This window comes from Scyliorhinus torazame, chromosome 18 (genome assembly GCF_047496885.1).
Source record: "Scyliorhinus torazame isolate Kashiwa2021f chromosome 18, sScyTor2.1, whole genome shotgun sequence".
Lineage (NCBI taxonomy): Eukaryota > Metazoa > Chordata > Chondrichthyes > Carcharhiniformes > Scyliorhinidae > Scyliorhinus > Scyliorhinus torazame.
Window position 1 is genome coordinate 75,588,321 of NC_092724.1, and position 27,698 is coordinate 75,616,018.

General features: G+C 51.8%; 1 protein-coding gene across 6 annotated transcripts in view; it reads right to left on the minus strand.

Annotated features, from left to right (window-relative positions):
* Positions 1-27,698, minus strand: part of itgb4 (integrin, beta 4) — a 359,993-nt gene that overhangs the window by 201,374 nt on the left and 130,921 nt on the right. For all 6 annotated transcript variants that reach the window (XM_072482936.1, XM_072482935.1, XM_072482933.1 and 3 more), the window contains exons 9-12: positions 23,411-23,500; positions 22,911-23,039; positions 7,919-8,083; positions 7,745-7,821 (exon numbers count right to left, since the gene is read on the minus strand). In XM_072482936.1, coding sequence (XP_072339037.1) covers positions 7,745-7,821; positions 7,919-8,083; positions 22,911-23,039; positions 23,411-23,500 — 461 coding nt within the window. The remainder of the gene's footprint in view (positions 1-7,744; positions 7,822-7,918; positions 8,084-22,910; positions 23,040-23,410; positions 23,501-27,698) is intronic.

Below are 27,698 nucleotides of genomic sequence, written 5' to 3' on the forward strand. Positions count from 1 at the left end.
GGGGAGGAGGGGATATGGGCAATGATGACATGTCGTCGTTCCCCTCCCCCCCACCAGGCCGTCATGTTTTCAGACCATCCAGCGATGTTGGCCGCCGTGGTGGCAGCCGCTCATGTCTATGTTGCCCTGGATGAGGAGGAGGAGGAGGAGGAGGAGCGTGCCAGAGAGGCGGCGCAGGCTGCCGCAGAGGGGCAGGCGGCAGCCGCCCAGGCTGGAGGGACACCTGACCGACAGGACGAGGAGGGGGAGGAGGACGTCGCGGCCCCACGGCAACGGAGGCACCCGAGGGCGCCCCGTGTGTACCGGCCCCGGCAGTCATACCAGGACCTCACGGACCGGGAATGCAGGAGGAGACTCCGGATGAGCCGGGAAACCGTGGCACACATCTGCCACCTGCTGGCACACCTGTCACCGCGTGGCACTGGCGGGGGACACCCTCTCCCCGTGTCCTTCAAGGTTACGGTGGCCCTGAACCTTTATGCAACGGGGTCATTCCAGGCACCGAGTGGGGACCTGTCCGGCATATCGCAGACATCGGTGCATCGGTGCATCCGGGCAGTGACAGATGCCCTTTATGCCATGGCGCACCGCTACATCCGCTTCCCCGTGGACCGGGCCAGCCAAGATGCCCGGGCCGTGGGCTTCTCTGCCGTTGCCGGGTTCCCCATGGTCCAGGGCGCGATCGATGGGATGCACGTCGCCGTGCGGCCACCTGCAGATAACAGGGCCGTGTTCACTAATAGGAAGGGGACCTATTCGATGAACGTACAGGTGGTCTGCGACCACCGCATGATGATCCTGCACGTCTGCGCCCGTCACCCAGGCAGTGTACACGACTCATTCGTGTTGTCGCGGTCATCCATCCCCGGCATGTACGAGGGACGCCATCCCCGGCTGAGGGGCTGGTTGCTGGGCGACAGGGGCTACCCATTGCGATCGTGGCTGATGACGCCTATACGGAGGCCACGCAATGAGGCGGAGAACCGCTACAATGATGCCCATGTAGCGACAAGGGGAGTGATCGAGAGGTGCTTTGGCGTGCTGAAGATGCGTTTCAGGTGCCTGGACCTCTCTGGGGGCGCCCTCCAGTATCGGTCAGATAGGGTCGGCCGCATCATTGTGGTGTGCTGCGTCCTGCACAACATAGCCCAGCAGAGGGGCGATGTGCCGCAGGCAGAGGAGGGCGGAGTGGAGGAGCAGCAGGAAGAGGCCCAGTCCTCCCCAGATGAGGGGGATGGGGGCAATGGTCAGGGCAGACGGGGTAGACACAGACGGGTGGCTGTCCACCGTTACCGGCTGGCCCAGCGGGCACGGGACAGACTGATAGACGCCCGCTTCACTGACTAGATGGGCGTGGGAATCGGGTAGTATGGCCACAGACCGCACACCATGACAACAGCCGATCACCCACACCCCCCACCCATCCACCCACCCAGCACCCTCACCCCCCTCCCCAACCCCACACACCCCACCCGCATGCACACCACCCCCCCACTCCCAATTGCCGATCCACCGGCGGCACAACGGGCCGGGCTCACCCAGTTGCGGGTGGACGCGTGTCTATCGCAGGCCATGGAGAATGATGACAACCCGCCTCCGATGAGCTCCTGGCTCTACATCGTTGGACTATGTCTGACCCATGGCCACAGTACCACCATCCACCCGGACCATCCCTGCATGCGGCTGTGACACTGCAGCGCACGGTCCCGTCCTCTGCCCGGGGGATGTTGATGGCGGCCCAGGGGGAAGGGGGCAGACTCACCTGGGGCTGAGGTAAGACCACCCCTCACACACACACTTGCGCTCAACGTACATGACACCCCCGCACACTTTGGACAGAGCACAAAGGCAGCTTCGGTAGGTGTAACATTGACTTTAATAACCAAAGGAGTTCATGCACGTGCCCTAGCGCCTAAAACTCATCTGTGCCCTGCACCCATGCCAACTTACTCAGTGTCTAATTGTTTGGCCTTACGGGCCCTTTGACTACGTCTACGTGGTTCCCCAGACGGTACAGCAGAACTGGAGGTGGACTCCTGTGATTCCTGCCCTCTGACACTGGATCCCTTTGGCGGCCGTTTCCTGGGGCGTCCTGGCCTAGATGGGCCAGGCTGCGGCCCGGGCGACTGGGATGGCGAGCTGCCAGCCTGTCCTGCCCGTTGCCCACCCGATGCACCTGGGACGGAAGGGGGGGGAGTCCGAGGTGTCGCGGTGTACCGGGACCTCCCCTACAGAGGGAGCCGGGACGGACCACACCACCTCCTCCTCCCTCGGGGTGCCCGATGGCCCCCAGGCCTCTACATGGGTGGGGGATGCGAACGGACTGGCCATCCGACGCGCCCCCGACATCTGGCGCTGCCAGTCCTGGAGGCCCGTGCTGGTATCGACAGGGGTCTGCAGGTTTGCAGCCATGGAGCCCAGGGGGTTGTCGAACCCTGTCTGCGACAGTGCGACGCCAGCTCGCACATGGCCACTGGCGCCGATGCCCTCAGCGATGGCCTGCTGAGACTGGGCCATGGCCTGCAGAGACTGGGCCATGGCCTGCAGAGACTGGGCTATGGCCTGCTGAGACTGGGCCATGGCCTGCTGAGACTGGGCTATGGCGTTGAGCGCCTCTGCCATCTGGCGCTGGCACTGGCTCATGGCCTCCTGTGAGAGGGCAGCCATTTCCTGGGCCACAGACGCCGCCTGCACGGAAGGCCCCAGGCCTCGCAAACCGTTCCCCATGTCTGACACCGTCGCACCCATTGCCTCCACCGCGGACGCCACCCGTGCGGTGTCAGCCTGGGTGGCACGCATGACCGGGACCACTCCCAGCTCCTGGACGCGGGTGGACTCCTCCACCTGCGACCGCAGCCGCCGCAAGCCACCCGTCACCCTATTCGCTCGTCTCCGTGTCGGTGGTTGCATCGGATCTATGTGTGGGTGTGGTAACTGCAGGAACCCGGGATCCGTCTGGGCGGCAGATGTTCGCTTGGCCTGGGCTGCCCTCCGACCGCCCGGTCCCTCTGCTGCTCCTACCTCCACCTGTTGTACCGGGACGGCTGTGTTGTGCGCACCAGTGAGTGTACCAGACGCCTCATCACTAAAGTGCCCAACCGTGGTGAGTGTTTCTGCGATGGTGGAGGGTGTTGGTGACAGCAGTGGCGTTGTGTCGTGCTCTTCGTCCCACTCTGAGTCCATGGCACTTTGGGGAGGGGGTTCGTCTCCACCCATCCACTCTGAGTCACTGTCCGGTATTTCGTCTTCCCGGGTAGGGGTGTCCTGGGTAGTGCTGTCCCGGGTAGTGCTGTCCCGGGTAGTGCTGTCCCGGGTAGTGCTATCCCGGGTAGTGGTGTCCCGGGTAGGGGTGTCCTGGGTAGTGGTGTCCCGGGTAGGGGTGTCCTGGATAGTGGTGTCCTGGGTAGTGGTGTCCTGGCTCGGATGTGACGGGGGCCTGTGGCTGCCCCCCTCATCGCTGGGTGGTCGCTCCCGCACGTGACGGGGGTGTCGTCTCCCTGTTGCTCCAGGTCTCTCCGTCTCCCGTGGTCTCCGAGGGGCATCCTGCGGGCGTCGCATGCTGGAGGGTTCGGGTCTCTCCGTCTCCCGTGGTCTCCGAGGGGCATCCTGCGGGCGGTCTGCATCTGCGGGGATGGGTGCCTGGACGTTTGGTCCTGCGATACACAATGAAGCATGCATGGTTAGACATCAGGCAGTGATCAGGTGATACGGGAGAGGGGGATATAGGGGAGGGGGGATATGGGGACGGGCTGTTGGTGGCTCACTTGCTCGTGGGGCCCCGACCTCTGCATCAGCAACCTCCCGGTCCTCAGGTCCGCCAGCCAGTTCAAGGGCCCTTTCCTCGTGTACGGTCAGTGGCCTCTCATCAGCGGGCCCTCCTCCAGTCCTCACATGCTCCCTATTGTTGTGTGCGCGCTTCTCCTGGGGGGGGCGGGGTGGTGGCAGGGGTAAAAGGCAACAGTGTTAGGCAGGTATATGAATGCACGCCATCGGTTGCGCGTGCATTGCAGAGGTTAAGGTTAGGGCTGGATTCACTTGGGGATATGGGGGATATGGGGGAGGGGGGATATGGGGGATATGGGGGAGGGGGGAATATGGGGGATATGGTGGAGGGGGGATATGGGGATATGGGGGAGGGGGGATATGGGGGATATGGGGGAGGGGGGATATGGGGGAGGGGGGAATATGGGGGATATGGGGGAGGGGGGATATGGGGATATGGGGGAGGGGGGATATGGGGAGGGGGGAATATGGGGGATATGGGGAGGGGGGATATGGGGGATATGGGGGAGGGGGGATATGGGGGAGGGGGGATATGGGGGAGGGGGGATATGGGGGAGGGGGGATATGGGGAGGGGGGATATGGGGGAGGGGGGATATGGGGGAGGGGGGATATGGGGGATATGGGGGATATGGGGGAGGAGGGGATATGGGGGAGGGGGGATATGGGGGAGGGGGGGATTTGGGGGAGAGGGGATATGGGGGATATGGGGACGCTCACCCTGCCTGCTCTGACGAGGTCGTTCACCTTCTTGTGGCACTGGGTGCCTGTCCGTGGTGTTAGGGCCACAGCGGTGACGGCCTCTGCCACCTCCCTCCACAGACGCCGGCTGTGGCGTGGGGCAACTCTGCGGCCGTGCCCGGGATACAGGGCGTCCCTCCTCTGCTCCACCGCATCCAGGAGCGCCTCCACATCGCGTGACTCGAACCTCGGGGCTGAGCGACGGCCAGCCATCAAGTCGGGTGTTGCGGTCGGCTGTTCCGGTCGGGTGGGGGGGAGCTGCGCGGCCTTATGAGCCGTCACGCCGTGCAGCGCGTATGACGCTGCACGGCGTGAACCACTGCGCAAGCGCGGATCCCGTTACGTCGCTGCTAGCCCATTTCGGGCCGCAGACTATCGGCCCATTTTTATGACGTGACGCAAGTGGGATTTGCGCCGTTTTTTGCGCCGATCGGCGGAGTTTCCGCCGATAATGGAGAATTTCGCCCCTGGATAGAATGCTGATTCCATTTGTCAGCAGTTGGCCTTGAATGTTATAATGTACCCAGTTCTCATCCAGGTCCTTTTTAAAAGATGTGAGGCAACCCACCTCTACCAGGCAGTGCATTCCAGACCGTCACCATCCTCTGGGTAAAAAGCTTTTTCCTCAAATTCCCCCTAAATCCCCTGCCCCTCACCTTGAACTTGTGTCCCCTCGTAACTGACCCTTCAACTAAGGGGAACAGCTGCTCCTTATCCACCGTGTCCATGCCCCTCATAATCTTGAACATCATGATAAATTCCCCCTTAGTGTCTAAAGGTTAGATGGGGTTACAAAGATGGGGGAGGGGGGAGTGGGCCTAGTTAGACTCTTCTTTCAGAGGGTCGGTGTAGACTCAAAATTACAAATGGCCTCCTTCAGCACTGTAGAGATTCTATGGATTAGGTCGCACTCAATCTTCTCTGCTCCAGCGAAAACAACCCAAACCTATCCAACCTCACTTCATAACTTAAATGTTCCATCCCAGGCAACATCCTGGTGAATCTCCACTGCACCCCCTCCAGTGCAATCACATCCTTCCTATAATATGAGGACCAGAATTGCACACAGTACTCCAGTACTCCACACAGTACTGTGGCCTCACCAAAGTTCTATACAACTCCAACATGATCTCCCTGCTTTTGTAATCTATGTCTAGATGGATAAAGGCAAGTGTCCCATATGCCTTTTTCACCACCCTAATAATAATCTTTATTATTGTCACAAGTAGGCTAACATTAACACTGCAATGAAATTACTGTGAAAATCCCCTAGTCGCCACATTCCGGAGCCTGTTCGGGTACACAGAGGGAGAATTCAGAATGTCCAATTCACCTAACAAGCACGTCTTTCGGGACTTGTGGGAGGAAACCGAAGCAACCGGAAGAAACCCACGCAGACACGGGGAGAACATGCAGACTCCGCACAGACAGTGACCCAAGCGGGAATCGAACCTGGGACTTTGGCACTGTGAAGCTACTAGTGCTAACGACTGTACTACCGTACCGCAACCCCTGAGGAATTCCACCTTCCTACAGTCTGAAAAACTACCATTTACAACTACTCTCTGTTTCTGTTACTCAGCGAACCATGGGCTGGATTCTCCAATTCTCAGATTAAGTGCTGACGCCGGTGTGGGAATGGTGACCTATTACGGCCGCAAGAATGGTACAAAACGGGCACCAATCCACCATTTGGTGGTGGTGGGGCGGGGTAGCAGACACACAACATAGAGCACCCGGCTCTAACTGCCGATACGGCTGTAGGATTGCCGAGTCCGTGGCGCACGGTGGCGGCCTATAGCGGACGCGCCATGCAACATGGCACCGGCTGCACGCAGACCCGGCCTGCCAAATAGTGCCCCCTTTGGCCAGGCTTGCCACCCCCTGACTACCCCTCTCCAGGGGCCCCAGCCTCTGCCAAAGCCCCCCCAGCCCTCGGATCGGCTCCGCCCCCCCCCCGACTTTGGCGGGGCTGGACTCAGTCCGCAACCGCCATGCTGAGTTCCTGACAGAAATAGCATGTGTGACCCACGCCGTCGGGAAAGCGGCCCGTCAGGTGCAGAGCATCGGTGGGGGAGGCCCTCAGGTAACATTATGAGGCCGCCCATACGGCATGCGGTTTTGGAGGGGCGGAGCATTGCATAAGCCTCTGATTTCAGCGCCAACGTGGATGCTTCGGCCGATTGCCAAACTTGATTTCGGCGTCGGAGACCGGAGAATCCCGCCCCTTGTTTCCATGGTTCCACTGTCTCTGTTTTTCCATGGGCTTTACGTTTGCTGAAAGCCTGTTACATAGGCGGCACGGTGGCACAGTGGTTAGCACTGCTGCCTCACAGCTCCAGGGTCCCAGGTTCAATTGCGGCCTTGGATGACTGTCTGTGTGGAGTTTGCACTTTCTCCCCGTGTCTGCGTGGGTTTCCTCCGGGTGCTTCGGTTTCCTCCCACAGTCCAATGATGTGCAGCTTGGGTGGATTGGCCATGATAAATTGCCCCTTCATGTCCGACAGGTTAGGTTGGGTTACATGGATAGGGCGGAGGTGTGGGCTTAAGTAGGGTGCTCTTTCCAAGAGCCGGTGCAGACTTGATGGGCCGAATGGCCTCAAATTAGTTAATCAAGGGTTTGCCTTGAAGAAATCCATGTTTGCTTTCCTTAATTAATCCATGTTTGCCCAACCTGATTAAGTTACAGCACATAACATTCTATAGACAGAGCTAAGCGATCCACAACAAACGGATCTAAGCTCTGCAGTCGAACCACATCCAGTCATGAGTGGTGGTGGAGAACTAAAAAAATGACTGGGAGAGGAGACTGCACAAATATCCCCAACCTCAGTGATGGGGGGTGTCCAGCGCACCAAATGCAAATGATAAAGCATCTTCAACCAGAACTTTGTCTGGATGATTTACCTCAGTCACCAGAGGAGGTCAACCCAATCGTATATTTCATATTTATTAATTAATTCATTAAATTTAAACTCCCAGGTGGCATAATAGGATTTGAACTCTTGTCTCCAGAGCACTAATGTAGGCCTCTGGATTTCCAGTCTACATTACCACCATGCTACCAATTCTGTACGTTACAAGAGTGCCTACACTTCGAAAGTACTTAATTAGCTCAAAAACTGAGGCTGTGGAGATACCAATTCCTTTCCTGACCTTTCATGGTCAGGACTACACAGTCCTGGTTTCTAATCAAAATATAAAAGTGTTCTTTCCTCTTACCAATCGTTCTTGCAAATGCAGTGTCCACAAACAAAATCACCATGCCCGTTACATTTGGGAGAGTTCACCTGTGCATTCTGTTGATGAATCATAAGAGACAGATTGGAAAAATGGGTGAGAATATGAAATTCCACCTGCAATTTCTGAAGTAAAAAAGTAAAAATCAGACCTTACCAATTCACACGAACATGCGTCACACAGCAGGGTGGCATCTAATGACAAAGCGTCTGTGAAAGTACTGGGTTTGACAATTAGGTTTCCTTTCTGCTCCTCCTTATAGTCACATACATGAGTTTTGTCAATGTAGTCCAAAGCTTTCACGTGGAGTTCAAACTCTTCCTGGATATGAACAGAAAAAGAAAATAACACTTTCCAGGCTCACATGGAGGGACTTTCAGACCTCTAGACAAAGTCAGCAACCAGGTGTGATCCTGGGCTTGCGGTAAATTCTCAGATTTTCAATAGTACCCCACCGATTTGAGTCCCCTCTATCTCCAGATCCTACGACCCATTGTACGGGGTCTGGCACATGTAAGGTTAATGTGGACTGAGTACAGCACTGTCCACATGGTGCTGTAAGAGAGCACATGACCTGCACCCAGAGTCAGTCTAAGGTTGGACAGAGCCATGTTGTACCAGCCTGCAGAAAGTCAGCTCTGAGCTTCTACCCTTTACTCTAAATTTGCAAGCTGGTTCTAAAATTCAATAAAGGCCTATTGTTAACCTACTTATGACAGAAAACTTCTTCAGCCCTACTGAACTGTAACCAACCCCCTACAGCATGACTCTCCCTATCTCTGTGACCTCCTCCAGCCCTACGACCATTTTAATCTCTGTTAGGTCCTCCAGTCTTTCAACTCTCCCAGGGCAACTGCACAACTCCAATTCTGGGCTCTTACACATTCTCGGTTTTCTTTGTGCAACTATTGGCAGCCATGCCTTCAGATGCCTGAGCTGCAAACTCTCCAATTCTCTCCCTCAACCTCTTTCCTTCTTCAGGACATTTCTTCAAACCTACCAAACTTTTGATTGCCAGTCCAAGTTTCTCTGCATCTGCTTCATGTCAAACCTTGTTTGATAATGTTTGTCTGAAGTATCTTGGGACTTTGTTCCGATGTTAAAAGAGCTTTAGAAATGCAAGTTGTGAGTTTGTGTCCACCTTTTGGGATTTTTCAGTCCACGCAAAGGATCAGAATTATTTTTAAATGTTTGTTGGATTTGTTAAATAAAGTGCGTTCACAAAATTTGACAGTGATGGTGGGGGAAATCACTGAAGCAATAGGTGCTTAAAATACAGATGATTGAAGTTTCAGGCTTGGTTTCCATAGCCTGTAAATAATTTGCAATCTGCTGCCCTGTTATGGCAATCGAGGAATTGTTACAGCACAGAAGGAGGCCATTCTGCCCATCGAGTCTGTGGCAGGACTCACCTGGTGCCACTCTCCCACCGTCACCTTTTAGCCCTGCACATTCATCCTTCGTAGATAACAATCCAATTTGTTTTTGAATGTCTCAATTGAATCTGCCTCCCACCACATTAGACAGTGGGCGCGATTTAAGTGCCATTTGTGGCGGGTTTTGCTGGGCGATTCCCGCTGGCTCTGCTGGCAAGTTCCCTGCCGCTATTTCTTTTTAAAAATATTTTTATTGGTATTTTCTAGTTTTTGCAGAGTAACAGCTTAAGTGCATCTGGTATTTACAAACAAGTTTGTTTCTTATTTGCAACGCTTTTTACATGAGGTTCCCCCCACTCCCTTCCCCCTTCCCCTCCCATTCCCTCGTTGGTAGTTTAGTTTCCCTCTTGGTATTGCCGTCTGCCCTGGACACCATACTGCGCTCTGCTACTTGCTGTTGGGGCTTTTAGTTTTTATTGTTGGGAGGGGGGTGGGGCCTGCATGGCCCCTCCTCCCTTGTCCCCATACTTCGCTCTGCCCTCCTATCTTTCCATTTCTACTCTTGCTAACATATATCACTGGGAGGCATCCAGAGAAGACGACCTCGAAAGTCTTACTTTTTAAATTCCTCCCAGCTCCTGAAAATATCACTATAGCGACGGTACCAACATGAACCATAACTTCCAACTCAGTCTTCTCCCTCCAAAATATTCTGCACCCTCTCCATGATGTCCTTTACCCTGGCACCAGGGAGGCAGCACATCATACAGGATTCATAACGACTGTTACAGAAATGCGTTCAATTGGCTATAGAATCTCCTTCTACACTTTGTTTTTCCCATCAGTACAGTTCCTTGTTCATTGCTACCATGGTCCACACTACACTCCTTCAGAGAATGCAATAAAGCACCTCACATTCATTATGTTTGGAAAATTTCTGATCTCTTCTAGGTGTGAAAATGGAGCAATAAAAAGAAAACAAGATATACAGGCACGTGCAGAAACGGTGAGCTATGGTCGCAAAGTGAGCAAGAAAATAACAGAAAGCTTTGCCCAGGATCAAAAAGACATTGAGGGTCCTGGGAGTGAACTTTCACTCATTACAAGGTGGAAAATTCACGGCAAATGTTGCCTCTCCAATGCACCCAATTCCTCTTCCATTGGCTTTAATGCAATAGAAAGCCACAAAGTACCAGATTTGTCCATGGACTGATTACAACACAGAAGGCCATTTGGCCCACCATGTCTCTGCTGGCCCTCTGAAGGAGCATGGTCCAAATCAATTTTTAAAATTGCGATGGTCGAGGCAGCACAGTGGCAGCACAGTGGCGCTCAGGACCCGGGTTCGATCATCCCGGCCCCGGTCACTGTCCGTGTGGACTTTGCACATTCTTCCCATGTCTGCGTGGGTCTCGCCCCCACAACCCAAAGATGTGCAGGTTAGATGGTTAGGCCACGCTAAATTGCCCCCTAATTGGAAAAAATTTAATCGGGTACTCTAAATTTATTTTTAACAAAATGCTATGGTGGGATTTGATCTCACAACCAGTAAAACAATTGGCATTTAGATAAGCACCTTTAATCTAGTAGTAGATACAATAATTACATGATTACCTTGCCCACTGCCTAGCCTCACATCTGAGGAATGGCCACTTGCATGAGCTTCAAAGAAAGAGTTGGCGCAGCGGAACTCCAGGAATCGCTGCTCAAGTGAGAAATTAAGAAGGAATATTTCTGGAGGTTGATAGATTTTTTTCCCAAATTTCCAAACATGTGTGTTTTGTCCCAAATTGCTGGATTAACATGTTGAGGTTCAAGACATGAACAGGGCCCAGAGTAATGAGCCTTGGCTGACAGTGTAGATTATCATAGAATTTACACTGCAGAAGGAGGCCATTCAGCCCATTGAGTCTGCACCAGCTCTTGGAAAGAGCACCCTACCCAAGGTCAACACCTCCACCCTATCCCCATAACCCAGTAACCCCACCCAACACTAAGGGCAATTTTGGACACTAGGGGCAATTTATCTTGGCCAATCCACCTAATCTGCACATCCTTGGACTGTGGGAGGAAACCAGAGCACCCGGAGGAAACCCACGCACACACGGGGAGGATGTGCAGACTCCGCACAGACAGTGACCCAAGCCGGAATCGAACCTGGGACCCTGGAGCTGTGAAGCAATTGTGCTATCCACAATGCTACCGTGCTGGTCATTTGGTAATTTGTAAACAATCATTATCATCAAGCTTAGGGGAGATGGTGTAGTCGCCATGTTACAGAGCTCAAAAACCAAAGGCCTTGGTGAGGACATAGCCTCAAGTCCCACCATGGTACTTGGTAGAATTTAAATTCAATTATTCAATAAAGATCTGGAATTGAAAGCTAATCTCAGTAACTATGACTATGAAACTACCATTGATTGCCATAAAAACCTATCTGCTTCACCAATGTCCTTTCGAGAAAGAAATTTGCCATCCTTACCCAGTCTGGCCTACCATGCGAGTCCAGACCAACACAATACATGGTTGACCTTTGATGGCATGCAGGTCAGCCAGTTCAAGGGCAAATAGGGATGGTCAACAAAACGTTAGCCTTACTTGTAACTCCCAGATCCTACTAAAATAAAAGATTGGTTGTTAAAAGCCTGAAATCTGCACTGAGAGGAAAGAGAAATGGAAGAGGAATTTTGAGATAATGGGAAAAATGCGGTAAATAAATGATGCATTTGATTGGGTTGATTTTTACTTGAGTGATAGTTGTTGTGTTACGTTGCTTCGGATAACACAGGCTGCTAATTGATGCAGTGTTAACTAAAGGATGCTCCAGACTCTGAAATGAGTTCAACGTGTTTATTGAACTATTTTTCAAATGAGTTCGACTGTCTGCTAATCTAACTGTAGTAACTCAGTCTAACTGTACCAGCTTGCTCTAAGCCATGTGCTGGGGTGTGACGCTGCTGATCAACCCTGTCTAACTCTCTAAATGTCTGTCTGTGGAAAGAGGCAGGGTGTGAGTGCCTCATCCCTTTTTTAGTGTTTATGTCATGCCATGATGGTGATGCCACCTCTGAGTGTCCTGACTGCCCATTGATTGTGTCCTATTCTGAGTGTTCATTGGTTGCATGTTTGCATTTCATGACAAATGTGACCCCTTAATATGTCTCTTCTGACTGAGGTCAGCGGTTAAGAATATAGGATGAGAAGTTGAAGAGGCCACTGATCCACTACCATCATTTTACTCTCTTCCACAAAGTGAAGATTTCACCATGGCAAAAATCGATTTTAGTCGGGAAAAAGGGTGGATGTTGTGTCAGAGAAAGTTTGTGAATTTTAGGAGAAACTAGAATAATTTTGAACATAGTAAGAAGTCTTACAACACCAGGTTAAAGTCCAACAGGTTTATTTGGAATCACTAGCCTTCGGTGCGTTACTCCTTCATCAGCACGCACCTGATGGGCCCACCTCCCCATGAAGAAATCTGGCTGTTCTGATACCTCGAAAGCTGCCATTCTTGGGTAAGGCTCCACCCTCATCCCCACCACCTTGAGCATTGCCTCAAAGAAGCTTGCCCAGAACCCTACATGTCTGGGGCAAGACCAGAACATGTGGGCGTGGTTGGCTGGGCCTCCTTGGCACCGTTCGCATTTGGCCTCCACCTGCGGGAAGAACCTGCTCATTTGGGTTCAAGTTAAGTGGGCTCTGTGTACCACTTTCAGCTGCATTAGGCTTAGCCTTGCACAAGTGGAGGTGGAGTTGACCCCATGCAGTGCTTCACTCCAGAGTCCCCACCCTATTTCAAACCCCAAGTCCTCCTCTCACTTTTTTGTTGTCTCGTCCAGTTGTGTGTTAGCGTTCCCCAGTAGTCACCCATACATGTCACCACAGTTCCCGTTCCCTAGGGTGTCCGAGTCCAGTAGGTCCTCTAACAACGACTGTTGTGGTGGTCGTGGGTATGTCCTCGCTTCCCTACATAGGATGTTTTTGACCTGCATGTATCTAGTTTGTTGCCCCCGTCAGCTGGAACTTCACTGTTAGTTCCTGGAGTGTTGTCAGTCTGTTCTGACAACTTCTGTGTTGAAGTCACTAACTGTCAGCGTCCCTCCATCCTGTCTCCACCTTTTGAAGGTAGCATCCATTGTCGCAGGTGTAAATCTGTGGTTATTGCAGATAAGACCTTAAGACCATAAGACATAGGAGCAGAATTAGGCCATTCGGCCATTCAAGTTTGCTCCTCCGTTCAATCATGGCTGATATTTTTCTCATCCCCATTCTCCTGCCTAATCCCCATAACCCCGATCCCCTTATTAATCAAGAACCTATCTATCTCTGTCTTGAAGACACTCAGTGATTTGGCCTCCACAACCTTCTGCAGCAAAGCGTTCCACTGATTCACAACCTTCTGGCTGAAGAAATTCCTCTTCATCTTTGTTTTAAAGGATCATCACTTTAGTCTGAGATTGTGTCCACTGCTTCTAGTTTTTCCTACAAGTGGAAACATCCTCTCCACGTCCACTCTATCCAGGCCTCGCAGTATCCTGTAAGTTTCAATAAGATCCCCCCTCATCCTTCTAAACTCCAGCGAGTGCAGACGCAGAGTCCTCAACCGTTCCTCCTACGACAAGCTCTTCATTCCAGGGATCATTCTTGTGAACCTCCTCTGGACCCTTTCCAAGGCCAGCACATCCTTCCTTAGATACAGGGCCCAAAACTACTCACAATACTCCAAATGAGGTCTGCCTTATAGGGCAGCACGGTAGCACAGTGGTTAGCATAGTTGTTTCACAGCTCCAGGGTCCCAGGTTTGATCCCTGGCTTGGGTCACTGTCTGTGCGGAGTCTGCACGTTCTCCCCGTGAATGCGTGGGTTTCCTCCGGGTGCTCCGGTTTCCTCCCACAGTCCAAAGATGTGCAGGTTAGGTGGATTGGCAATGCTAAATTGCCTTTAGTGTCCAACAAAAGGTTAGGTGGGGTTATGAGGATAGGGTGGAGGTGTGGGGATAGGGTCAAGGTATGGGCTTATGTCAGGTGCTCTTTCCAAGGGCCGGTGCAGACTCGATGGGCCGAATGGCCTCCTTCTGCACTGTAAATTCTATGATTCTATGAACAGTGGCTCCAGTTCCTTCTTCCAGATCATTAATGTATATTGTTAAAAGTTGTGGTTCCAGCACAGACCCCTGAGGCATACCACTAGTCACCGGCTGCTATGCTGAAAAATACCCGTTTATCCCTACTCGCTGCCTTCTGCCAGTCAGCCAAACCTCTATGCATGCCAGGATCTTACCCTTAACACCATGGGCTCTTAACTTATTTAGTCTCCTACGTGGCACCTTGTCAAAGGCCTTCTGGAAATTGAAATAAATCACATCCATGGCTTCTCCTTTGTCTAACTTCCTTGTTACCTCCTCAAATAACTCTGATTTGTCAGACCTCCCTTTGACAAAGCTATGCTAACTCAGTCCTATTTTGTCATGCACTTCCAAGTCATCTCATCGTTAATAATGGACTCTGAAATCTTACCAATGACTGAAGTCAGGCTAATCGGTCTACAATTTCCCGTCTTCTGCCTCCCTCCCTTCTTAAACAGTGGTGTTACATTAGCCACTTTCCAGTCCTCTGGGACCCTTCCTGCATCCAGTGATTCCTGAAAGATCACCACTAATGCCTCCACAATCTCCTCAGCTATCTCTTTTAGAACACTGGGGTGTAGTCTATCTGGACCAAGATATTTATCCACCTTCAGACCTTTCAGTTTCCCCAGAACCTTCTCCTTAGTGATGGCCACTGCATTCACCTGTGCCCCCTGATTCTCCTGGAGCTCTGGCATCCCACTGGTGTCTTCCACCGTGAAGACTGATGCAGTAATTATTCTGCCATTTCTTTTTTTCCTATTATTACTTCTCCAGCCACTTTTGCCAGTGGTCCAATGTCTATTTTTGCGTCTCTCTTACCTTTTATATATTGAAAAAAAATCTTCCTATCTTCTTTTATATTACCATCTAACTTGCACTCGTATTTCATCTCTCCCTTTATTGTTTTTTTAGTTGTCCTCTGCTCGCTTTTAAAGGCTTCCCAATCCTCTGGCTTCCCACTAATCCTCGCAACTTTGTATGCTTTTTCTTTTATGCTGTCCTTGACTTCCCTCGTTAACCATGAATGCCTTGTCCTCCCCTTAGCATGTTTTCACCTCGTTGGGATGAATTTCTGTTGTGCCTCCCGAATAAGCCAAAAAAACTCCTGCCATTGCTGTTCCACCGTCTTCCCTACTTGGCTCCTTTTCCAATCAACTCTGGCCATGTCTCCCTCATGTCTTTGTAGTTAGACTTATTTAATTGTAATACATCTGATTGCAGCTTCTCCCTCTCAAACTGCAAGGTAAATTCTATCATACTGTGGTCACTGCTCCCTATGGGTTCCTTCACCTTAAGTTCCTTAATCAAGTCTGCCTCATTGTACACCACCAAATCCAGAATTGCCTGTTCCGTAGTAGGCTCTGTCACAAGCTGCTCCAAAAAAACAAACATCTCTTAGACATTCCACAAATTCCCTTTTGGGAGGGCTATCCCCCCCCTCCCGCCCCATACCCATAGTTTTCACTCTCTGCAAACCCTTTTTTGGATCCTTGCGTTCTGCACCCCCCTCCACCCCCCCACCCCCCCAACACACACACACACACGAATGCCATGATCAGTTTTTCGAATGAATTGAAGAAGGCCTTGGGGATGTAGATCGATATGGATCTGAACAAGAAGAGGTACCTGGGCAGTATGTTCATCTTGATTGCCTGCACTCTCCCTGCCGGGAAGAATGGGAGTGTGTTCCATCTCTGCAGGTCCTTTTTAACTTCCTCACTCAGGCTGGTTCGGTTCTACTTGTGGATCCCTGTCCAGTCATGAACGATTTGGATCCCCAGTATGTTTGTGTTGGGCCTGTTTAAATTGCAGTCCCTTCATCTCTGCCCCTCCCCTTTGCGGGTTCACCGGAAAGACCTCACTTTTGTTCAGGTTAAGCTTGTAGCCCGAGAAGGTTCCAAACGCTTTCAAGAATGTCATGATTCCTTCCATGCTGCTTTGCAGATCCAAGATGCAGAGGAGCAGGTCATCCACATGGAGCGAGACTCTGTGCTCTCTGCCTCCTCTCCTGATCCCCTTCCAGTTCTTTGCCACCCTAAGCATGATCGCCAGTAGTTCGATCGCTAGGGCGATCAGCGGGCATCCCTGCCTTGTTCCTCTGTGCAGCTGGAAGTACTTAGAGCTGGTGGTATTTGTCCATACGCTCGCTGTGGGGGCGCTGTACAGGACTTTCACCCAGGCAGTGAACCCTGCTCCAAGCCCGAAACACTCCAGTACCTCTGTGAGGTACATCCATTTGACTCTGTCAAAGGCCTTTTCTGCCTCCAGGGAGACGATCACCTCAGGTGTGCTCTCACCGGATGGGGTCATGATCATGTTCAGCAGGCGCCAAATGTTCGACATTAGCTGTCACGAAAAGTCATTGGCAAATAGGGTTAAGGACAATCCCAAGGCTTTTTACACGTACATAAAAAGCAAGAGGGTAGCCAGGGAAAGGGTTGGCCCACTGAAGGATAGGCAAGGGAATCTATGTATGGAGCCAGAGGAAATGGGCGAGGTACTAAATGAATACTTTGCATCAGTATTCACCAAAGAGAAGAAATTGGTAGATGTTGAGTCTGGAGAAGGGTGTGTAGATAGCCTGGGTCACATTGAGATCCAAAAAGACGAGGTGTTGGGTGACTTAAAAAATATTACGGTAGATAAGTCCCCAGGGCCTGATGGGATCTACCCCAGAATACTGAAGGAGGCTGGAGAGGAAATTGCTGAGGCCTTGACAGAAATCTTTGGATCCTCACTGTCTTCAGGGGATGTCCCGGAGGACTGGAGAATAGCCAATGTTGTTCCTCTGTTTAAAAAGGGTAGCAAGGATAATCCAGGGAACTACAGGCCGGTGAGCCTTACTTCAGTGGTAGGGAAATTACTGGAGAGAATTCTTCGAGACAGGATCTACTCCCATTTGGAAGCAAATGGACGAATTAGTGAGAGGCAGCATGGTTTTGTGAAGGGGAGGTCGTGTCTCACTAACTTGATAAGAGTTTTTCGAGGAGGTCACTAAGATGATTGATGCAGGTAGGGCAGTGGATGTTGTCTATACGGACTTCAGTAAGGCCTTTGACAAGGTCCCTCATGGTAGACTAGTACAAAAGGTGAAGTCACACGGGATCAGGGGTGAGCTGGCAAGGTGGATACAGAACTGGCTAGGTCATAGAAGGCAGAGAGTAGCAATGGAAGGATGCTTTTCTCATTGGAGGGCTGTGACCAGTGGTGTTCAACAGGGATCAGTGCTGGGACCTTTGCTGTTTGTAGTATATATAAATGATTTGGAGGAAAATGTAACTGGTCTGATTAGTAAGTTTGCAGATGACACAAAGGTTGGTGGAATTGCGGACAGCAATGAGGACTGTCAGAGGATACAGCAGGATTTAGATTGTTTGGAGACTTGGGCGGAGAGATAGCAGATGGAGTTTAATCCGGACAAATGTGAGGTAATGCATTTTGGAAGGTCTAATGCAGGTAGGGAATATACAGTGAATGGTAGAACCCTCAAGAGTATTGAAAGTCAAAGAGATCTAGGAGTACAGGTCCACAGGTCACTGAAAGGGGCAACACAGGTGGAGAAGGTAGTCAAAAGGCATACGGCATGCTTGCCTTCATTGGCCGGGGCATTGAGTATAAGAATTGGCAAGTCATGTTGCAGCTGTATAGAACCTTAGTTAGGCCACACTTGGAGTATAGTGTTCAATTCTGGTCGCCACACTACCAGAAGGATGTGGAGGCTTTAGAGAGGGTGCAGAAGAGATTTACCAGAATGTTGCCTGGTATGGAGGGCATTAGCTATGAGGAGCGGTTGAATAAACTCGGTTTGTTCTCACTGGAACGAAGGAGGTTGAGGGACGACCTGATAGAGGTCTACAAAATTATGAGGGGCATAGACAGAGTGGATAGTCAGTGGCTTTTCTCCGGTGTAGAGGGGTCAATTACTAGGGGGCATAGGTTTAAGGTGAGAGGGGCAAGGTTTAGAGTAGATGTATGAGGCAAGTTTTGTATGCAGAGGGTAGTGGGTGCCTGGAACTCGCTACCGGAGGAGGTGGTGGAAGCAGGGACGATAGTGACATTTAAGGGTGATCTTGACAAATACATGAATAGGATGGGAATAGAGGGATACGGACCCAGGAAGTGTAGAAGATTGTAGTTTAGTCGGGCAGCATGGTCGGCACGGGCTTGGAGGGCCATAGGGCTTGTTCCTGTGCTGTACATTTCTTTGTTCTTTGTTGTTCTTGTACCCTTGACAAAGCCCGTCTGGTCTTCTGCTATCATCTCTGGTAAGCAGTCCTCCAGCCTTTTGGCTAGGATCTTGGCCAGTATTTCCGCGTCTGCATTTAGCAGCAAGATGGATCTGTAGGACCTGCATTCTGTTGGGTCTTTGTCTTTCTTGGGTATCAGCGAGAATGAGGGTAGTGCTAGCGTGGGTGACAGGGTGCCTCGCGTCAGGGAGTCTGTGAACATCTCCCCCAGGTGCAGGCCAGTGCTGTCGCAAAATCTTGTAGAAGTCCACTGGGAATCCGGCTGGTTCCATCGCCTTCGCCACCAGCATGGAGTTAATACTCTCCATGACTTTTCCCAGTTTTAGCGGTGCTTCCAGCCCCCACTTTCTATCCTCCCCCATGACTGGCATGTCCAGTCCATCGAGGAACTGATTCATCCTCAAATGTGCTACTGGGAGCTTGGAGATGTACTGCCCCTGGTAAAAGGCCTCGGATGCTTCATTGACCTTTTCTGGCTCTGCTACTAGGTTGTCTTTGCTGTCCCTGATCTGGGCCATATCCCTTGTGGTTGCCTGCTTTCTCAGCTGGTGAGCCAGCAAGCGGCTGACACTGTCTCCATGCTCGTACAGGGTGCCTGGTGGAGTTGGTGCACTGCTTTCCTCGTGGTGAATAGGTCAAAGTCCATCTGCAGCTTTTTCCTCTCCGCTGTGGTCGGGGCCTCGGAGTATCGCCGGTCTACTTACAGTATGGAGTCAATTAGCTGTTGCCTAGCCACCCTCTCTTCCCTACCTCTTCGTGCTTTGTAGGCAATAATTTCACCCTTGATAACAGCCTTCAGCGCCACCTAGAACGTGGAATCTTGCATTCTGGTTATTAGAAAAATACTCATCTATGGCCTGTGATATTTTCTTGCTGAAAGTGTCGTCAGCCAGGAGAGCCGTGTCCAACCTCCATAAGGGTATTGGGCATGGCCTGTTCCTAACCTCACATCCATATAATGTGGAGCGTTGTCGGAGATTACGATCGTAAAATATTCCGCTCTTATTAGCCCTGGAGCACCGATTTTCCCACTACAAAGAAATTGATCTGTGAATATACATTGTGTACCTGGGAGGAGAGCTTCTTCTCCCCTGGGTGGATGACCCGCCATGGGTCCACTGCCCCCATCTGCTTCATGACTATGCCAAGTTCTTTCGCCATATCTTTCCTGTTTTGAGATTCGAAATGTCTGTCCATGGGTCCTGTACACAGTTGAAGTCCCTCCCATGATCAGTCGGTGTTGTCCAGGAGATTTCCACCATGGTGTTATTTGTAAACTCCATGTCATCCCAGTTGGTAGCATATTCGTTGACCTGGACTACCAATGCCCTGTCTAGGACACCACTGACCATGATGCACCATTCCCCGTGGGCCCTCATCACATATCAGGAATGGTAAGTCTGTCTCCCCCAGCCCCTCCTTATCCGCAGTCGGTCCTTCTCCCTTAGTTGCTTCTCTTGGAGGAGACTATGTCGGCTTTCAAACTTTTCAGGTGGGTGAAGACTCTGGATCTTTTCACTGGGCCGATAAGTCCTCTGACATTCCAGGTGACTATCCTGATGGGGGATTTCTGACCCCCCGTTCCCGCAGGATCAACCATAATTACCTGGTGGACACGCCGCTGCGCTCCAGGGTTTCCCTTTGTCCAGGGGCCACCTAATATGGCCGCCAATTGTGTGTGTGCCATGTGGGTGAGCCCCTGCTTCCGGGGTTTCTCCTTGTTCCGAGACCCTCCAAAGTGATTGCTTGATGCTATGTGTTCGAACTCGTCACAAGTGGCCTGTTGCAGCCAGCTTAATACCCTTGCTATCTTTGGTCCTACGTTCCCCTTATGGTATTTTCTTTTTTTATATATAAATTTAAAGTGCCCAATTATCTTTTTCCCCAAGTAAGGGGCAATTTAGTGTGGCCAATCCACCTAACCTGCACATCTTTGGGTTGTGGGGGTGAAACCCACGCAGACGCGGGGAGAATGTGCAAACTCCACACGGACAGTGACCCAGGGCCGTGATGCGAACCCGGGTCCTCAGCGCCGCAGTCCCAGTGCTAACCACTGTGCCATCGTGCTGCCCTCCCTTATGGTATTTTCTCCCCCCGCTGCGTGTTCCTCCCTCCCTATTTGCCACCCCCCATTTCCTTCCCGCTGATTCTTCCCCTAGTCGTCCCTCTTTGCTGATGCCTACCCTGCCCCCCCCCCCCCCACCCCCCCGTGTTGCCAGGCGCTCTCTCCCTTGTGGGAGATGCGCTCTCGGCCTCTCTTTCCTTCATGATTCCTGGTTCCAGCTTCCCCACAAGTGTGGTGAACCCCCTCCAGGGGTTGGTTGCGTGTCCTCTCGTTGCCCATTCTCTGAGCTCCCTACATACCATTCTCCTCACCCTTTCCTGCGCTCTGCTGCCCTCATTCTCTCCTTCTATTTCACCTCCCATCCCCAGAACGAGGCAGTGCAGTCCCACGCAAAGTGTTCATCAAGTTGGTTAACAGTAAGCAAATAATCAAATAAAGTCTCTCCAGATGATCTCTTCACCGCTGTCCCTGCTGCCGTTTCTCAAGCCTGTTCTCCAGGACAAACTTGTCCGCAGGATCCATGAAGAAGTGTTCCCTGCCTTGGAATGTGACCCAGAGTTTGGCCAGGTACAGCATCCCAAACTTTACGCCGCTCTTGTTCAGGGCAGACTTCGCCCTGTTGAATTCTGCCCAGCACTTGGTCAGGTCATCCAATGTCCTGGTAGATCCTGATCTAGTGACCTTCCCAGTTACAGTTCTTTGTTTGCCTCGCCCAGCACAGGAATCTTTCCTGGTCTTGGCACTGTTGCATTTCAGCGATTCTCGCCCTCGGCTGTTCTCCGGCTCTGGGCTTTGGGCGAAGCGCCGGTGGGCTCTGTCTATTCTGGAGGGTTGGGGAATCTATCCCTTCCCATAAATTGCCCAGCATTTAGGCCACATAGTCCGTTGGGTTCCCTACCCTCGATTCCCTCCGGTAGATCCACAACTCGCAGGTTTTGGCACCTTGATCGGTTTTCCTGCTTGTTGATTTTCCCCTTCAGACTCCCCTGTGTCGCGACCAACCTTGCTACTTCTTTTTCCAGGGCAGTGACCTGGTTGCCCTGGTCTGTTGTGGCTCTCTCCAGCTCTTTGATGGTGCTTTCCTGAGCTTCCTGTAGCCTCTCCGCCTTGTCTAGGACCACCTGCATGATCGCCAGAGTTTCCATGACCGCCCTCCCGACCGCAATTTGGATGTTGGTTTTATCTCTTCCCTGTATTCTCAGTTCCCTTGAGGGAAACATCCTCCACCCATTCCCTGGCGAGGGGGGCTCCTTGTGCTACAGGCCGGTCCTTCCCGTTCAGGCGAGACCCGAGTTTCGTCACTTTGTGCATCTGCCAGCTCAGCCATTTGCTTCTCCTGGCTTTTTCCACTTCTTGTTTCCACCTCCGGAGTGGCTGTTGTTCTGCATCTCCCTTCGTGTTGCAGATGGATGAGGTTTGGGGATGGTTTTTACCTTGTATTAGCAGGCTATTTCGATTGAAAGAGCCTATTTTCGGATTGGTGGAGGAGAGTCAGCTGATGTGCAACTTCTGAGCACATCACCGTCACCGGAAGTTCCAGACTTGCCAATATCGAGGAATTGTTAGAGAGATGTTGATCTGTACGAGTGACCATATTGGGAACCATTCAATTAGAAGCAATAGTTTTCCTACCAATGTTTCTGCCCTCCCCTGCTAACGCTTGCTGTAACACTATTCCATGAGCACTGGCTTCCCTTTGGTAGAACACCATTGCCTCCACAAAGGGGCCTTAACCATGAAATGTTGGTAGGGTTAGAGCCAAGCGGCATTCACACATACTCAATCTCCACACACATGCACGTGTAAACATATGCACACATTTCTCGCTGAACGTTATTGGGTAGCAATCAAGAACAAGAGCATTCTGTGATTTCATGGAATTTACAGTGCAGAAGGAGGCCATTTGGCCCATCGAGTCTGCACTGGACCTTGGAAAAAGCACCCCACTGAAGCCCATGCCCCTACCCTATTCCCGTAACCCAGTAACCGCACCTAACCTTTTGGTCACGAAGGGGGAATTTATCATGGCCAATCCACCTAACCTGCACATATTTGGACTGTGGGAGGAAACTGGTGCACCCGGAGGAAACCCACACAGACATGGGGAGAAAGTGCAAACTCCACAGAGAGGGTCACCTGAGGCCGGAATTGAACCGGGGTCCTGGAGCTGTGAAGCAGCAGTGCTAACCACTGTGCCTACGTGCCGCTAGACTTTGGCTCCAAGGCTCAGGTCAGGTTGTGAGACCCAGGACATTTGACCCACACACTCAGGACTGCACCAGAAAGGCACCTCACTCAGCTGGTCTTCAGGTCCCAGTCTTGGATTTCTTACCACTTTTCCTGGCATCACAGCGAAGATAGAAGAGTCACTTGAAGACATGGCAGTTGATAACGATGAGACTTTGGACTTCATTGTTTTGTGGACCCGCTCAGGTCGGATTTCCATCTTTGAGCGGATGTTCTAGAGAAGAAAGGACATACAATGATCAGTAACAAAGCCTGGGGATACTGTCCCGCTCTTGTACGTGGTCACAGCACAACAGTTACATCAAAATACAGCAAGATACATGTGACGCTGTGTGATGTTACAATGTGATACACACCAGGTATTTAACATCTGTTCTGGAGAAGTTCGAGTGGTCTTGAAACATTAACTTTGTTTCTCGCTCCAGAGATACCGCCAGACCTCCTGGGTTTATCCAACACTTTTTATTTTTATTTCAGATTTCCAGCATCTGCAGCATTTTGCTTTTATTTTATATCACATTACAATGAGGTATGTACAATGGGTGAGTATATTTTCATAGAAAGGATGCTTGCAAGTTGTTTTACCTCAAATGCAGTCCGTAACAACTCAATTATATTTGAGGAATCTTCCTGAAGCCTCCCAATGGCGGACACAGGGAAATACGTGCTCAATTTCTGCAGAGAAAGCAGGTATATATTAAGAGTTGGCATCTCCATATGCATTGTGAATGAAAGGAACACTGTGAAAGTAGGGACTATTGGAAACATTTAATTTTTTTGTATTTGTTTGTGGGACGTGGGCATGGCTGTGCCACCATTTATTGTCCATCCCAAATTGCCCTTGAGGGGGCCGTTAAGAGTCAACCACATTGCTGTGGGTCTGGAATCTGGAGTCACATGTCGGCCAGACCAGATAAGGATGGCAGATTTCCTTCCCTAAAGGACATTTGCGAACCAGATGGGTTTTCACGACAATCGACAAAGGTTTCATAGTCATCGCTCGACTATTAATTCCAGATTTTTTATTATTGAATTCAAATTTCACCATCTGCTGTGGATCCCCAGAACATTACTCTGGGTGTCTGGTTTATTAGTCCAGTGACAATGCCACTATGCCTCCCTGCAAGATTAGAACAAGCCATGAAGTTATATACTATATTGCATCTCACCCCATGTAATAAACATTGTATAGCATTCCAAATTCTCTGTATTGTACACTGTAACACACCCTGTGATATACATTGAATCACAGACTCTGTATCATAAACAGTATCAAACACCCTGCAATATGGACTGTATCAAACATCTGTCACAACACCCCTGATACGCAGAGCATCACACACTCTGTATAATACTGCATATCACAATTCGTAATATACACTGGGTGAGATTCTCTGTTTCTCAGATTTAAATGTTGACTCCAATGCAGAATTTGTGGACTTTCATGACAGCAAAACTGGTGCCACACCTGGATCGATTCCGCAACTGTTAAGGGGCTAGCACCGGCCCATGTGGAACACAATCGATCCCAATGAGAAACGGTGCCGGATTCCCCAATTTCGCGATTGACACTCAGGAGGCTGACAACCTGCAGCTGGAAGAAACTGCACTACCTCCTCAGCGCGGCCAGGGTGACTAGGCAACACTGTGCCCCTGGCATCAAACCCCGTACCACACGCCTGTAACCTGACCCCCTCCCCCCAGCCCGGAGGGCGACCGAACCCCCACCCTGCACCATATGGGGCCCCATACCGGACTCCATGGCTGGGTGCCCTGGCCACTGAGGCCACCAGCTGCCCACCCCTTGGGCTGCATGTGTCGGACTGTGTAACACTGTCTTTGTACGTGTTCCCCACCCCCCACCAGGAGAAGGCTGCGCGCAACTGCTGGGAGCGAGAGAAGACAGGAGGGGGACCGCCAGACCTGTGGTCCTTCACTGTGGTCGCGCAGAGGGCCCTGGACGTGCTTGGCAGCCCGGAGGAAAGGGAGGTCACCGAGGTAGAAATCGGTCGCAGGTGAGGAAGTGGGACCCTGCTGAGTTGCGGTTCCTAATGACACCTGCGTCAACCCACCCCTCCCAAACACCCCCACATCAGCCTCACCCTACACCACCCGCACCCCAACCTTCACCCCCACATCAGCTTCACCCCATCACCCTCACCCTACACCACTCTCAAACCCTACCCCAGACCACCCTCACCCTAGACCACCACCACCCCTCACCCTACACCCCCACCCCCCACCCTCACCACCCCCGATGCCCCCCACCGTCACCACCCTCCATCCTCACCACCACCCCCACTCTCACCACCCCCATCTGTGGTCTAATCATGTGTCTTGTCTTGTGTCTTGCAGGACCTGCTGGAGATGGACGGGTCCATCTGGCGTCCCGCCCCCAGCCAGTGTCACACCCGGAGCCCCCCTGTGAGCCAAGCAGTGATGGGAGTAGCTCGGGCACCAACTCTCCACCCAAGACCAGGAGACCCCGGAGCATTGGTCAGAGGATGACACTGCTTTCCGTCACAGCTGTCCCCAACACCCGCCACCATCCCAGAGACATTCACTTTGGGCATGTCAGTGGAGAGGCTTCTGGGACACTATCTGGGCTCAGCTGCTCTGGTACAGCAGGTGGAGGTAGGAACTCCTGAGGGGGTGGACGATCAGAGGGCAGACCGATTCAAGGAACCAGCTGCCGTTGAGGCGGGTCTCGAGCTTCTGGAACAAACAGTCCCATCTATAGTGGAGATGCAGTCGCAGAGCCAGGGACTACATGAGGGGTTGTCGGCGAGCATCCAGCTCCTGCAGGTGCAGTTGGAGGGGTCCAACCGCGTGCAGCAGCAGGAGGTGGTGCCAACAGTGTGTGCATCCAAGGCCAACACCGTACAGGTGGCATCCACGGTGGAGGCATTGGGGCGACGGTTTTGGCTATGGATCAGCATGTCCAAGGCCAGGGGCATTTTGTGCAGGTGCTGCCGAGGCCAAGGACAGAGTTGCTGCATCATAGGTGACCATGTCCCAGAGCCACCTGGAAACTGCAGCGATGCTCCTGAGCATGGCCCAGTCACAGTGAGCCGTGGCTGGGAACGTCGGCGGCATTGCCCAGGCATTGGCTGATGTGGTATAGACACTGAGGGAGGTGGCCCAGTCCCGGAGGGAGGTGGTGCAGTCACTGGCTGATGTGACACAGCCCAGGAGGCGATGTGGTGCAATCCCATAAGGAGATGGTCCACTCCCTGTGCTCCATGGCAGCGAGCATGTGGACCCTGGTCAAGACCAGAGCGGGTCTCCAGGACTGGCAGCGCCAGGTGGCGGGGGATTCTCAGGGGATAGCTCCGCCCATACCCCCGTCCCATGGAGTAGCCCAAGAGCCATCGGGTACCCCGAGGGAGGAGGAGATGATGAGGCCCGTACCGGCGACTCCCTCAGGAGAGGTGTCGGAACACCGCAGCACCTTGTACCCCCCCCACCCCCTGTCCCTGATGTGTCTGGTGGGCAGCGGGAAGAATGCGGTGGCACCACGCAACCCTGGACACCCGAGCAGCAGCCAGGCCCATCCAGGCCTGATCGCCCCAGAAGACGCCCGCCAATGGGTACCCAGGTCACAGTGCAGGAATCACACCAGGCCATCTCCACTCCTGCTGTAGTGTTTGGGCCCGTAAGGCCAGAAAGTTGGACACCAGTTAGGTTGGCACGTGTGCAGGGCACAGTTTAGTTCTAGGGACTAGGGTACAAATCTGGAAATATTTGTTCACATTAAAAACCTGTGCCACCATTACAACCTGCCTTGGTGCTCTGTCCGATGGGTGTGAGGGGTGGGCTGGTCTGGGCTGGCGGGGAGGAATGGGCGGTCCCTGTGTTTGGCCTAGGCTACACACCCACCCCCCGACCATTCCCACCACCACCACCCCAGGGATTCGATAGCCCTGTGTGATGGAATGGCCAGCTCGCATACAGGAATCACCCAGGTGGACGGTGGAAAGTGCTACCGTGGGCAAGAGTCAGACATTGTCAAATGATGCGGAGAACCAGGGCTCATCGCAGAGCGGGTTGGATTTGAATTTGGATTTGTTTATTGTCTCATGTACTGAGGTACATTGAAAAGTATTTTATTGCGAGCAGCTCGAACAGATCATTTAGTACATGAAAAGAAAAGACATAATAGGGCAACACAAGATGCACAATGTAAATAATTAGACACCTGCATCGGGTGAAGCATACAGGAGTATAGTATTAATCAGATAAGGCCATAAGAGTCTAGGAGTTTAGGAGTCCATTTAAAAGTCTGGTAACAGCGGGGAAGCTGCTTTTGAATCTGTTAGTGCGTGTTCTCAGACTTCTGTATCTCCTGCCTGATGAAAGAAGTAGGAAGAGTGAGTAAGCCGGATGAGAGAGGTCTTTGATTATACTGCCCGCTTTACCCAGGCAGGGGGAGGTGTAGATAGAGTCAATGGATGGGAGGCAGGTTCGTGCGATGCAGTGGGCTGTGTTCACGACTCTCTGAAGTTTCTTGCGATCCTGGGCCGAGCAGTTGCCATACCAGGTTGTGATGCAGCCAGATGGGATGCTTTCTATGGTGCATCTGTAAAAGTTGGTAAGGGTTAATGTGGACATGCTGAATTTCCTTAGTTTCCTGAGGAAGTAAAGGCACTGTTGTGCTTTATTGGTGGTAACGTCGAAGTGGGTGGACCAGGACAGATTTTTGGTGATGTGCACCCCTAGGAATTTGAAACTGCTAACCATCTCCACCTCGGCCCCGTTGATGCTGACAGGGGTGTGTACAGTACTTTGCTTCCTGAAGTCAATGACCAGCTCTTTAGTTTTGCTGGCATTGAGGGATAGATTGTTGTCGTTACACCACTCCACTAGGTTCTCT